The sequence below is a fragment of the Grammomys surdaster genome, unplaced genomic scaffold (assembly GCF_004785775.1).
Source record: "Grammomys surdaster isolate TR1022 unplaced genomic scaffold, NIH_TR_1.0 958, whole genome shotgun sequence".
Classification (NCBI taxonomy): domain Eukaryota; kingdom Metazoa; phylum Chordata; class Mammalia; order Rodentia; family Muridae; genus Grammomys; species Grammomys surdaster.
The window spans coordinates 4,405,240-4,418,993 of record NW_021605377.1 but is presented as its reverse complement, the minus strand read 5'-3'; the positions used below and the strand labels follow the sequence as shown (position 1 = coordinate 4,418,993).

Below are 13,754 nucleotides of genomic sequence, written 5' to 3'. Positions count from 1 at the left end.
GGAGAGGAGAGGAGAGGAGAGGAGAGGAGAGGAGAGGAGAGGAGAGGAGAGGAGAGGAGAGGAGAGGAGAGGAGAGGAGAGGAGAGGAGAGGAGAGAGTATAGGTTGGCCATGAACACGTAGAGAGGGTGGAAAGGGGAATGGGAAGAGAAGGGTCAGAGAGGGAAGAGAGTAAGAGGTGTGAGCAAGCGACACTTACATTTTGAGAGCATCGACAGATCTCTGGTCATTTTCTCGTAGGAACTCTTCAAAGGACAATACGTCATCTTGGAGCTTTTTCTCGGCTTTTCTGAGTTGACTTTCTTTCGTGGCTATGAGTCTTTCAAACCTTTTGATTGTGTTTTTCTTGGTCGACACTGCATACTAGGAACATTGAGAACAAGAATGGGTCAGATGCATTCCGTGGCACATTGCCAGAAGGTTCCATGGCGTGGTACACCAGTAGATTTCAACGGAATCTCCCCAGAGGGAACTGCAGCAAGGGATCACTTGGGTTGGAAGTAATAATAACACCCATAGAGCTGGGCCTGCATCTCATGAGGTTGCTTTGGGGACACTCAGCAGGGAAGTTAAGGTTAAGCCTTCTCCCACTAGCTTTCATTAAAGGACTTTGTGTTCTTCTAAAATGGCTGCTACCAAAAAAAAAAAAAAGGTCTGTTACCCATGATGCACTCTGGTTTTCTGAACACAAGAAAACCAGGCTGTCTGTATCTACCAAGCCTCCTATCTTCTCCTCTATTAGAAATCAGTTTTAACTCTGGATGCAGTAATGGATTTCTCCAGGCTGGCCTAAGGGTGTGGGTTATTTAACCAAATCCAGAGATCTGTTTAGATCCTCAAATGTGATTTTGACAACTACCTAATTATTTTTAGTACAGTATATGAAATATGAGACCACATGGATGTTTCCCTGCCTCTCCCTGTGTGTGTATGTATATACAGTAGCTTCTACAGTAGCCGTTTTCTGTCCGACTTCCTTTAAAGGCTCCAACTAGACACCCCATGCTAGAACATAAAAGCCCAGTGCCATGAATGCACTACTCTTTTTGAGTTGTTGATCAGTGGAGTTCCACTAACCTCCAAACATTATTAGCTATTGACATCGCTCTTGGTTACCCTCCAAAACTCGACCGTCAGGCCTTGTGTCGGCTAGTTTTTTTGTCAACTTGGAACAACTTAGAGTCATCAGAGAGGTGAGAGTCTCAACTGGAAAAAAATGCCTCCATAATATGGGCTTGTGGGCAAGCCTGTGAGACACTTTCTGGATTAATAATTGTTGTGGGCATTGGTGAACTGGCTCCAGGGGCGTTAGAGAAAGGGGGGTGAGGAGGGGAGCTGGCCCTAACACTTGTCGGCTGAAGCATTGGATGAGGTAGCCAGGATAGTGCTGGAGAGGGCCTTAATGGTGAGGGTGTATGAGGCCTGGTGGACTAACTGACTCAGCTACCATCCCGGCCCAGATCCCGGGCTTTGAGCTGGCCCATCCCAACATCTCCATCTATGAACTGCTGGAGTGTGTGAATAGACTGGTCCTGCAGAAACAAAGCTGCAGGATCTCCACGACACGCAGGGTATCAGAGAGGAGCCCCAGTGAGGATCCAGTATTGATGGTGTAGCAGAAGCCAGAGGCCTCGAGCCAGACCCGTGACTCACTGCAATAAACATTTGCAAGTAAAGATGTGTGAACACAAGGGTATATACTGTGGGACACACTGCAGTTTCCATGATGAGATTTTCGTTTTGATTTGTGATATTTACATTTTTGTTTCTTGAGGGTAGGGGGTGGGGTTGCAAGGGCAGAGGGTGGGTACCAAGGGATGAGGAGATGAGTGGGTGGGGGTACATGATCTTAAATTCACAAAGAATAGGTAAAAAGTTTTTAAAATATATTTAAATAATACATTGCTAGTAAAGAAAGGACCGTGGGCAGGTAAGAAGATGAGGGTTGATCTGGAACGAGTTGGCGTGTGTGTGTGTGTGTGTGTGCGCGTGTGCGTGCATGTGTGTGTGTGAAGTTATCAAAGGATAAGAATGATATTATTAAAAAGAACAAATTTTGGATATAGAAGAATGCTCTTTCTGTGTTGAGATGATTATACAGCTTTTTGCTTCTAATCTGTTGATGTGTGTTATGTTTACCCATTTTCAAATGCTAAGCTGCTCTCGCCTGCTTAGAATAAGCCCCAATTAGCCATAATGGGTTGTCCTTTTGTGAATTATCATATTTGATTTGTTGAAATTTGTTTGGAATGCTTGCCTCTCATGTTCTTATTATTCTTTAAAGATTTATTATTGTTAGTTACTTAGTACAGTGCATCTCTCAGCTATCATCAGTTGGGCAGGGACACGAGGTCAGAGGACAACTTATAGAAGTCAGTTCTCTCCTTCCACCATGTTGGTCCCAGATGTTGAATTCATATATTAAGGCTTGGAGCCATGTGCCTTTACCCACTAAGCCATCTCATAGGGTCTGTGTTTTCTTTTCTTCTAAAGTCTGTATGTTATTCAGAGATCAGGACAATATTCTTGGTATTAACGGGTCATGTAAAATTAGAATGGTTTTCTCTTAAAATGTCTGCTACAATTACCCAATTGTCTATTAATTAATGTGGACTTTTTTTCCCCCTTTGGCCTACAAGTTCAATTTGTACAGTGATATAAAGCTATTGTGTGTTTTCTTCTTGGATAAGCTTCGCTAGTTTGTAACTTTCCAGAAATCTGTTCCGTCCATGTTGAATTACTGGCATAAAAAAATCGTTCATAGTAGTAAACTCACATTGCTATGAAACTACTGCTATGAATCGTAATGGAAATATCCTGATATACAGGCTATCTGACAGGCAACTTTTCCAAAGGGGTTGAGACCCACAGGTTGAGAACCACTGGTTTAGAGGCTCTCTAGATGCAAAATTTCTAGGACTCCCTCCCCATGGAGTCAGCCCATGGTTCCATTCCTGCGTCTGTAGCAATAAACACACAGTACAGCCAGCGATGGAATCAACTGGGATTCACTGGCCTGAATTTCCAAAGAAGCTTCATTCTGTAGACATGATTAATTGGCATCTCTTCAGTCCCCTGACCCTTTCGGTATGACCCCCAAACTGCCACACTGTTGGTTTTTCTGACATGGCCATCCTAAGACTGGCACGTATAGTCAGCCTTACCTTGAAGATATCCTTATGAGCTGTGACATAGATCACCTTCTAGAAGACAAGGCCAGAGCCAGGCATTGTTTGAGCCAGGTCAATTTTTCTCCAGCTATAGTTTTAGTGATAAACTGACTTCATTATATCACTTGGGGCTTGTTATCAAACTGCTTTCGGGACTGGAAAAATACCAGAGCAGAGGACGAGGCACATGTACTCCAAATGTGTTCAGATCCCAGAGAATCTGCCTGGAACCACCTTCTCTTAGCCGAGACATTAGTTACAGCTGCAAGGTTTCACAGTGAAAGACCCAAAATCACACCCAGGAACTAATAACATTAGCAAGCAAAGGCATGGCGTTCTATTCACAACTGTACGGTGTAGATTATCTGAGTTCTTTCTTGTTGGTTGCAGCTGGCTTCAAGGGTGAACGTTAACTTTGGCCTGTATTCCAAAATGTGTGCTGAGATTAGGAAAGGTCAAATACATTTTCATTGACTTGCTAGCATTCAAGACCCCAACAGATACGAACTGTCTGCAAAAGACTATGACTTGACAACAGGTATAAACAACAGCCAATTGATTCTCTTCGTAATTACTCTCCCAGGGTTGCATGCACAGTGTCTCTATCTATGGAAAATTAATATGTATAAAAGGACAGTAAGTAATGTATTGTAATATGGCCTGAAGACACGATAAAACCTTCTATTATTTTATAAGATATGTTAAGATCTTCCTTGGTTGGCTATACTGTGTGTTCATTTTGACGCAGGAACGGTGTCACAGTCTGACTACATGGGAAGGGAGTCCCAGAACCTTTGCTTTGGAGTGCTTCTAAACTCTGTTTCCTAGGGCTCTTCTGGGTGATTTTAAGGTTTTCTTTCCTTGTAATAAAGCCTGGAAATTTCTCTCTGGTCTGAGTGGTTAGAGAGTGGGAAGATTCCAGAATGTTCTGACTCCCACCATAGTCAACCAGAATATTAACAAAAATCTAAATCAGGTTAGGCTTATCAAAGGCTACTGAGGCTGTCACAGACATAATTAGGGAAAAAAAGGGATCTTAGGGCCCGATGATGTCATCCTCTATAAAAATCAAACTACTTCCCAGGCTACTGGTATAAAGTATGTGAATGTTAAGTTCTCCAAAGGGACGGAACTTCGTAATGCCTTGGCACATAATAAGTACTCAATAAATATTGTTCAAGTGAATAAATGCAGGAATGAGCCACTCTGTTCAGGCAATAGACTTGAGGGGGAAAATCTAACACCAAGGCAAGTACCTGGCAATACTATGCAAGAAGTCTCCTCATCAACAGGAGAAAGAAATTGCTTTTAATACCTCAAGCAGAAATCTGTCTCTTTGGTCATTAATAAATTCATGGACGGTCCTCTTTCTGTCCGCACCTGGAGAAAACATTGAAACAGGCATATGTTTAGTTTGCTTGCTTTCAAAGAGTGTGCGTTATCACATACACTGTGAATCAGACTTAGCAAAAGAGCTTTGCTCTCCAGTAAAGTAACTGGTTAGGGAAAGATGACAACTAGTTTTACCCCGCAGGGAACTGAGTAGGAATTCCAAAAATCATTCACATTTTCTTCACTACATTCCCACATTCATTCTGCGTGAAACCGACAGAGTGCAGTGGTACAGAGTAACAGTCTCTCGCTAACCGTGGGAATAAAAATACTACTACTTCCTAAACAAGCAGAGGGTCTGTGCAGCGCTGGGAGATTCATGTCTCCCTGCAGATGTACAAGGTTTCTGCATCTAACTAGCTGGGAGAGAGATCCTTACTTTCTCCGTGCCTCAGTTCCCTCATCTGTGTGAAGACTGTTGCCCCACCCACAGCTCATGGCTGTCGATGGGCTGTCATGGAACAGATGTGGAGCTATGTGACTTCCAAGAAGCTTCAAGAGCTCATAGCTACAGCCTTTGTGATGTTCTGGACAGAGATTGCTCCTTTAGCAGAGACCCAGACAGGAAGGCAACAAACCTGATAAGTGACTGAGAATTTAAACCCCTGGGATCAGAAGCCACTGCCATCACAATGTGGCTTATTATGAAAGCAGAAGGTAACCCACACAGGAACATCCCTCTACTTCACAATGGTGCTAGAAGGAAATGAGGTCATAGAACACAAAACACACAGTTTCTCAATCACTACTAGCTGCTATTGTTCAAGCAATACACTTGGGATGAGTCATTTCATTTTACGATCAACCGTGAAAGCCACAGTAATTGTTATAATCATTAACAAAATATTCATTGCGAGGGAACCTTGGAGTCAGGCAGGCTTTGACCTGAATTCTGCATTTGCTTAGAGATGTGAAATGATGCCACCTCCCCGAGCTATTTTCTTCTGGGAAGAGGACATCTAACCACATTTTGTTGCAGATCAAATATAACACACCCAGGTGATTATCACTTAGACACAGCTATATTTTTAATACTTTAAAAACTGCACAAACTGGAAGCCACTAACATTCATAACAGTGCATCCCGAAGTCCAACTACTTCAACATTGTTGATATATTTTAGGTCTTGCCTGTTGATACCTCTCCTTAAGTTTCCCCCACTAGAATATTCTGAAAAGCAGTAAAACATCTTGGACTAGTTGATCTCTGAGCATTAGTGCATTTAGAGAGTTTATCTTTATCAGAGAGTTTAAACGATAATGTTCTCACCATCCTCGACCTCCAACAAATCAACAATTCCTTAACACCATCTTGTGTCTGGCCTGAGATTTCACAATTGTCTTCCCAAACACCTCCATCCCATCCTGCACTGGTGCTTTAAAGCGCAGTGAGACATCTGGGCAGACAGAGCCTGCAACACAGCCTATTCAGAGTTGATGATGTGTTTGCATTTGTCCTTGTTTATCCAGGCAAGGTTTTTCTGTATAGCCCTGGCTGTCCTGGAACTCACTCTGCAGACCAAGCTGGCCTCAAACTCAGAGATTCACCTGCCTCTGCCTCCCGAGAGCTGGGTTTAAAGGAGTGTGCAGCAGTACCACTGCTGGCTCTTTTTTGGTTTGGTTTGGTTTGGTTTGGTTTGGTTTGGTTTGGTTTGGTTTGGTTTGGTTTGGTTTGGTTTTGACAGGATCTCCTGTAACCCCTGTTGACCTCAAACTTGCTCTAGAGCAGAGGATGCCCTTGAACTCTGATTTTTCCACCTCTGCTTCCTGAGTTCTGGCATTGCAGGAATGCCCCTCCACATCTGGTTTAGAGCTGTTTCCTCTAAAAGCAAAGCCAAAGTCTTACTGTCACTGGATAGAGAATGAGCAGGTGGCATAAGAAACCAACCTGCCACTGGCATTTAAGTATTTGTAAATTTCCTTTGATGGTGACCTAGCCATTCACCACAAGTGCAAAACCAGAAATACAAGAATTGTGACTCCCCAAGTGGGACCACTGGCTTATTTTACACAAACAAACACACACACACAGACACATACACATGTGTGTGTACACGTTATATATCCATTTATATATATATTAATATATGTAATAGAATATATTATAATATAATTTATATATAAATATATTATAAAACGTATAATATATAAAATATATTTTTGAAATCAGAATTCATATAGAGACTATAAGGTTGAGCAAAAGTGATTTCACTCAGATCAGTCCTTGATTTGAGATGCAATTCAAGGGAGATGCCTTTAAGTGAAAATTCCGTATTGCTTGTCTGTGCCAGATTGTTGACAGAGCCTCAGATAATGCATAAAAGTTGGACTCTTTTCCTCCGGAGGATCCTGTCCTGTGGCAGTCATTCCACAGCAATGACACAGGGGAGGGCTGGATCACTGAGGACTGCTGGGGATTGTCACCTCTTTTGCAAGGAACTGTAGAGATGCCACTTGTGGCTTTACAAGTTCTTCATGGCCCAAGACTCAACATGGAGGCACAAGTTGGAACCCAGAGGTCTCCGAGACCTGGTGCTGTAGCTGGACCCAACTCTGACCTGCCATTTACTGCTGTTCAGTCAAATATACATCTACGAGACCACCTACATCGATTAATGTTGCTTGCGTCTTCTTATTAAGGATTTTGGGGGTCTGGAAAGTTGGCTCAGCAATTAAGAGCACTTGTTCATTTTTCAGGAGACCCAGGTTCAATTCCCAACACCCATCTGGAAGCTCAAAACTGACTGTTAACCTCAATTCCCAGGGGATCTGACACACTTATATACATGGGGACAAAACACTCATATGCACAAAATAATCAAACAAATTAGCCCAAGGGTTTTTAGGAAGATTTATTTATTTTTATTTTATGTATAAAGTGTTTTTTCCCTTGAGTGTATGTCTGAGCACGTATATGCCTTGTTCCAGAAGGAGGCAGAAGAGAGTTCTTGATCCCTTAGAGCAGGAGTGACGGGTTGTGAGCCTCCATGTGGGTGCTGGGAACAGATCCCGAGTCCTCTGGAAGAGCAGCAATTGCTTTTGCTTGCTGAGCTATCTAGCCAGCCTGTCTTTTCCTTAAGATTGATTCATTTCTTTTTATGCATATGAATATTTTGCCTGCATTCATGTACATGCGCTCCATGTGTGCCTGGTGCCCGAGGAAGTCAGAAGAAGGTATTATCTCCCTTCAGACTGGGGTTACAACTGGTGGCGAGCCACGGTGAGGATGCTGGGAACCAAAGCCCAGTCCTCTGCAAGAGTAGCAAAGGGCTCTTGACTAAGCCGTCTTTCCAGCCTCATGGCTTGCTTTCTCTATGGGAGGTGGTGAACTCAAAGTCCCTTTTCTCATGACCCAATCTGGCCTTATTTGGCTGCAGAGTATTTTCATGTGTGGGTGCTTCTTGATCTGTGATGCACAGGAAATGCTTATGACACTTCTGATGACCAGGTCACTAAACCAGGCCTATTTTTTTTTTTTGCAATGATAGACATTTGTTCACCCCATCAACTTCCTGATGCTGTATGTCTGAGTCTCATTTTGAACCACCAAAGCTCCTCCAACCTTAGAAAGTGTCTATGCTTCCATACCTCAAATAGTACAGCTACTAGGGCTTCTGATTTCATATCACTCGGCTTCGATGTCAACACTATTCTTTGGTGTTGACTTCCTTCCTTCCCAAAAGCAGAAGAAGAATAAGGATCTTCTTGAGAAAGTATCTTCTTACCTAAGCTGCTTTCTTCTTGTTCTCAAGCCTATGGCAAAGATCTTACCTGCCATATTGTAACAGGCCTCAGAACTTAACATGAACGACACCATGTTAAATGTACCATTTTGAACTTAAAACCCAGCACATGGTCCCCAACACGTGCCAAAATGGAAACAAAGACCTGGTCCAGGGTTTTAGAAAAGTCCACAAAAAAAGTCCCTAAATAAACTTTGCTGTTTAGGCTTCTGTACTTCTGCGTCTTGCTTACTGAAGTATGCCGACCAGGATTGTGTGTGTGTGATATTTTGTTTTTTACATAAAAGACAAATGGCTGTGAGACTTGGGACCGCATGATTTGGGCAAGTTTCTCATGAAGCCACTGACTTGCAATCAAGACTTTCCTTTTGACTTTAAGAATGTCTGTGTTGGCCTGACAGTGGTGACACATGCCTTAAATCTCAACAGAGGCAGAGGCAAGTAGATCTCTGAGTTCCAGGACAACCTGGTCTGTAGCAATTGTTCCAGGACAGCCAGGGCTACACAAGAAAATCAAAAAAAAGGGGGGGTTAGTTCATGTTGTGGTCTTTGGTAAGCTTATCTTACAACAGTAAGAGCACCATTGATTCTGTCCCTCTCAGCACCAGAAAAATCTCCCAAACCTACAATGAATAGCACATATCCAAAAGAACATCTTAAGACTAAGAATAGGGAATGGAAAGATGGCTCAGTGGTTAAGAGCACTGGCTGCTCTTCCAGGGTTCAATTCCAGCACTCACATGGCAGCTCTTAGCTGCCTGTAACTCCAGTTCTAGGTTATCTGAATGTACATAAAATAAAAAATAAATGATATATATACACATGTATATATATATATAGACATGTATACATATATGAGTATATACATGTATATACATATGTATATGTATATGAAATACCAATATACATAAAATAAATAAGTTATATATACATAGTTATATATACATATATATACATATATACATACACACATACACACACACACACACACACACACACACACACATATATATATATATATATGAATGACTAAGGGTAACGTTGACTTACTAGCTTAGGATTTCAATTGCTGTGGAGAGACACCATGACCACAGAAACTCTATAAAGGCTAACATTGACTTGGGCCCAGCTTATAGTTTCCATTGTCATCGTGGCAGGAAGCATGGCTGTGTGCAGGCAGACACGAGGCTGGAGGACCTGAGAGTTCTACATCTTGATTAGCAGGAAACCAAGAGGAGGCTGGATTTGTTTCACACTTGGGCACAGTTTAAACATTTAAGACGACAAAGCCCACCCCTAGGGTGACAAACTTCCTCTAATAAGACCACACCTTCTCACAGTACCCCTACCCGTGAGCCAAGCATTGGAACACATGAGTCTGTAGAGGCTAAACCTCTTGGAACCACCACACTTACCTTCTGTCAGTCTGAGAATAAGAGTAGGATCTAGCCCCAGACGTTCATAGGAACCGCCACCTGCCTCAGCAAAAAACGCCAGCTGGCCAAGGTGCGAGCGACTCTTCATTCGGGACGAAAACGTGGTCTTTTGGTAGATTTTCATGCTGTGGTTCTTCATTCTTTCCTGCCCAGGGTGCAAAAGCATGAGAGGAATTTTAATGCACCAAAGTATTATATTGTTATAATGGTGCTCACATGTACAGAGCAAAGACCTTTGCCGTTAAGCTGGCCCATGAGCTCACCCTGGAAGGAATGTACCCAGCATCCTTTTCTTTCTTATATGGAGACAAGGATTATGTTTCAAAGGCGGGCCTTATATAAACTATCTCAGAAACGGAGACAGAAAAATGTCAATCTAGATTAAATGTATGGAAAATATGGAAATTTCAAAGGCTTTTTTTTTTAGCCCGCTGAAGCTGAAAACTTAAAGGAAGGCAGACTTCCACAGAAAGTAGTGAAAACCCACTCTTTGGAGTTCTTTCAACTTCTCTCAGTTTAATCTTGAGTGAAGCTCACCAAGGCACACAATGCCCAGAGAAAAGGCATCCCTGGATGAACACACTCCATGTTTCTAGCTATTTTATTCATCCTACCAAGGGCCAGAAGAGTCCTTTAATCCGTTACCTTTGGGAAGAAAGGTTGAATTCAGGCCCACTGCTGATTTTTTTTATTCCAAATTATTCTAAAAATAATCCCCTTGCCTTTTCATACCCCCCCTTCTTCTCCTCTCTCTCCGAAGCACGTATAAACGTGTTTATCCGTAACAGCTTTGACACACTTTGGATTGATTATTCTTAAGGACTCAGCCCCTGTCACCACAGTGACTGCTTTGTCTCTCCTTCCCACTCTTTCTTCTCTGTCCACAGAGCAGATCTCTGCAGTCTCCTTCACACAGCTCTGACTGTAGGACCTGTTGGTCCCAAGGTGCTACCCATGCTAAGATGTACTTTTATTTTGTGCTCGGCCAGTGAGGTGCAACATGTCATCTGTGCAAGCTAGATCCAATTTCATAAATGTAGCAATATGAAAACCCTGGGGGGTCAGACAGGAGGAGGAGAGAGAACCATGCCTTTGAAGCTAGTTGGTAATGGCGTAGCGGCCTTCTCCCACTAGGTGGCGATCTCTGAAGGTCCCTGTGTACCCCAGTTCTCAGCATGAACACTTCCCAGAATGGCGCCAAATACGGGACAAGGTGTATCAGTATCTGACACCGTGTCTTCACCCGTAAAACTAGTGAGATCTATGGCTGACAGCACTCCGTTCTAACCTATGTGGGGATTCTGATCAAGTGAGATGTATGGCTAACAGCACTCCGTTCTAACCTATGTGGGGATTCCGATCTTAAGAACACCTTACCCTTTTCCTTGCAGCAATTTCATTTTCTTTGAAAAGGAAGAGATCTTTGAAAAAGATCTTGTAGGGTTTTTCCTTTTTGAGTGCAGCATCTTTTCCTTCTTCTAAAAGGAAAGAAAGACAGAAGGAAGGAAGGAAAGAAAGAAAGAAAGGAAAGAGAGAGGGAGGAAGGGGGAAGGAGGGAGTTGTTAGTTCCTTTATTGGTCAGAACTAGAAAGTCCCCACCAGCAGGAGCAGAGAAATAAGATGCAGGGGTCTCTGAGAAGGTGGGTTGCATACGGATCTTGCCCTCCAGTTGAACCTGGTAATATACTCCTGGATCTCCCCGGTAAGAGCCACATCTTCTCTCCCCACTCTCAAGGGCTCAACTTCAGGGCTCAGCATCAGGAGACACGAGCCATTGCAGTCCAGTGAACAGTAGCAAACTGATGCACTCTGACTTTTTTTTTTTAAATGCAGCTTTGTCCCTTACCCGTAAAACCACCACGGTCCCTAATCATACCAGGTACGTAGCAAGAATACATCGACTGGTTGTTTTTTACCTCCAGAACTCCTTGACGTGTGTAATTGGGATGTCATTTTGTCTCCTGGTCCTATCCAGGGAAAAAGAAAATACACCTTTCAAAAGTTCTGTAGACACAAGTGAGTATGCGCAAAATAAACTATTTGCCTAGAATAAAATGTAACAAACTATATACAGGTGCTGGAGTATTCTTCCGCTGAGAGCTTGCTTGCTCTTCCAGAGGGCCTGAGTTGGGGTCCCAGCAGCTATGTTGGGCAACTTACAACTGCCTGTAACTCCAGGTCTGGTGGCTCCAGGGCCCTCTTCTGGACTCTGTAGGCACCTTCACTCACAGGCACACTCATATACACACACATGTATACATACCTATACACACATACATACACATCCACACACAGACACATATATCTACACACATCCACACACATACAGACACACACATCCACACACATACAGACACACACATATACACACATACACACATGAACACAAACACAGACATACACATAAATACACATATATACACATATATACATGCATATATACATACACACAAAACACACAGACACATACATATACATCTATACAAATACACACACATGTGTGCATATACACACAAATACATACACATTATGTACACATATACACAGATACACACATACAGACAAATACAGTCAAACACACATGCACACACATACACACACGCAAACACAGAGACACAGACATACACATACACACACATATAGACACACATATACACATAATTAAAACAAAAGAAATCTTTTGACATTTTGGTTGTGAGCCTAGCTTTTAATGGCTGAGCCATCTCTTCAGTCTGAAAAATAATTTAAATTCTTTTTTAAAAAATTAAAAAAAAAAACCCAAACCTGTATATATTGTAACAAACATGGCTAAATTCAATAGTCGGTGACTTCCCAACAACTGTTCTGGCTTTAGAAACCATGAGCACACAAACCCCTGTATCCAGCAGTTTTTCTAATTCTAAGAATGGGCACCCCAGAAAATAATCAATCCTGAGAGCAAAAACATAGGTGCAGTAGTGTTTGTTCCATACCATTTAATAACCTGGGAGCTGACTGTGAGCCCCTACACACCGTAAACGAAACTTCCAGTGTGTTCTTTAGTGAGATGCTGGGGTCACTCTTTTCCTGGTGTCCACTTATTGTAAGTTAAAAAAAAACAAAACAAAACCAACAACCCCCCCCAAAACCAAAAAACAACACACACGCACCAAAAAAAAAAAAAAAAAAAAAAAAACCAGAGCTGATGAGATGATCCAGAACCTCTGACCTCCACACGTATACACAGGCAAGATCAATCTACCACCAACCAACCGATCAATTAACATATTTCTAAAGCGTAGGTAGGGACAGCGTGGGTAGAGAAAACTGCATGTGAAGCCTGGGTTTCCAAAAGCTGGTGAACAAGCAGGCACCTGGAGCCGTGTATTTACCCCACACTCTCTCTCTGGCCGGGCTGGGGGTGAGGCTGGGGAAGGGGGTGGCGTACTCACTTCAGCTGTTAAACTCAAAGAATTGCCAAAGATAAATAAATTAATAAGTAAATGTAGATAAATAAAGTGAAAACAAGAAGTTTGAGACTACAACTGAACTGTGAAGGTACATAACAGGCTAGTGAAATCTTTAAGAAGTCCACACTAGGGGTTGGGGATTTAGCTCAGTGGTAGAGCGCTTGCCTAGCAAGCACAAGGCCTTGGGTTCGGTCCTCAGCTCTGAAAAAAAAAAGACAAAATAACAAAGAAGTCCACACTAGTACAGGAAAATTGATGAAAAACTGATGCTACAGTCTTCGGGCGTCCTGAGATGCCTGTCTTTCCTTTCATCTTTATTTCCCTTATGACTAAGGAGGTCTGTGGAAGAAGGAATGGAGGTAGAAGAGAGTCCGCTAGTTCCATCCAGAAGAAGGCAGCTGGGCAATGCCCTCTGTAGAAGAAAACACCACCATAGTGGTGGTGTCTGAACAAAAGTTAGGTTTTTTTCAGTTCATAGTCAGTGTCTAGTGCAGATTTTCTCAACCTGGGGGTCTCGACCCCTTGTGGGGGACGAATGACTCTTTCACTGGGGTTGCCTAAGACCA

General features: G+C 42.6%; 1 protein-coding gene across 1 annotated transcript in view; it reads right to left on the bottom strand.

Annotated features, from left to right (window-relative positions):
• The window catches only part of Ccdc38 (coiled-coil domain containing 38), a 32,607-nt gene extending 20,915 nt beyond the window's left edge, over nucleotides 1-11,692 (bottom strand). Inside the window, exons 1-5 of the mRNA XM_028783038.1 lie at nucleotides 11,656-11,692; nucleotides 11,117-11,217; nucleotides 9,719-9,884; nucleotides 4,485-4,549; nucleotides 199-362 (exon numbers count right to left, since the gene is read on the bottom strand). Of these exons, the coding sequence (XP_028638871.1) occupies nucleotides 199-362; nucleotides 4,485-4,549; nucleotides 9,719-9,884; nucleotides 11,117-11,217; nucleotides 11,656-11,692 (533 nt within the window). The remainder of the gene's footprint in view (nucleotides 1-198; nucleotides 363-4,484; nucleotides 4,550-9,718; nucleotides 9,885-11,116; nucleotides 11,218-11,655) is intronic.
• Between the last annotated feature and the right edge of the window lie 2,062 nt (nucleotides 11,693-13,754).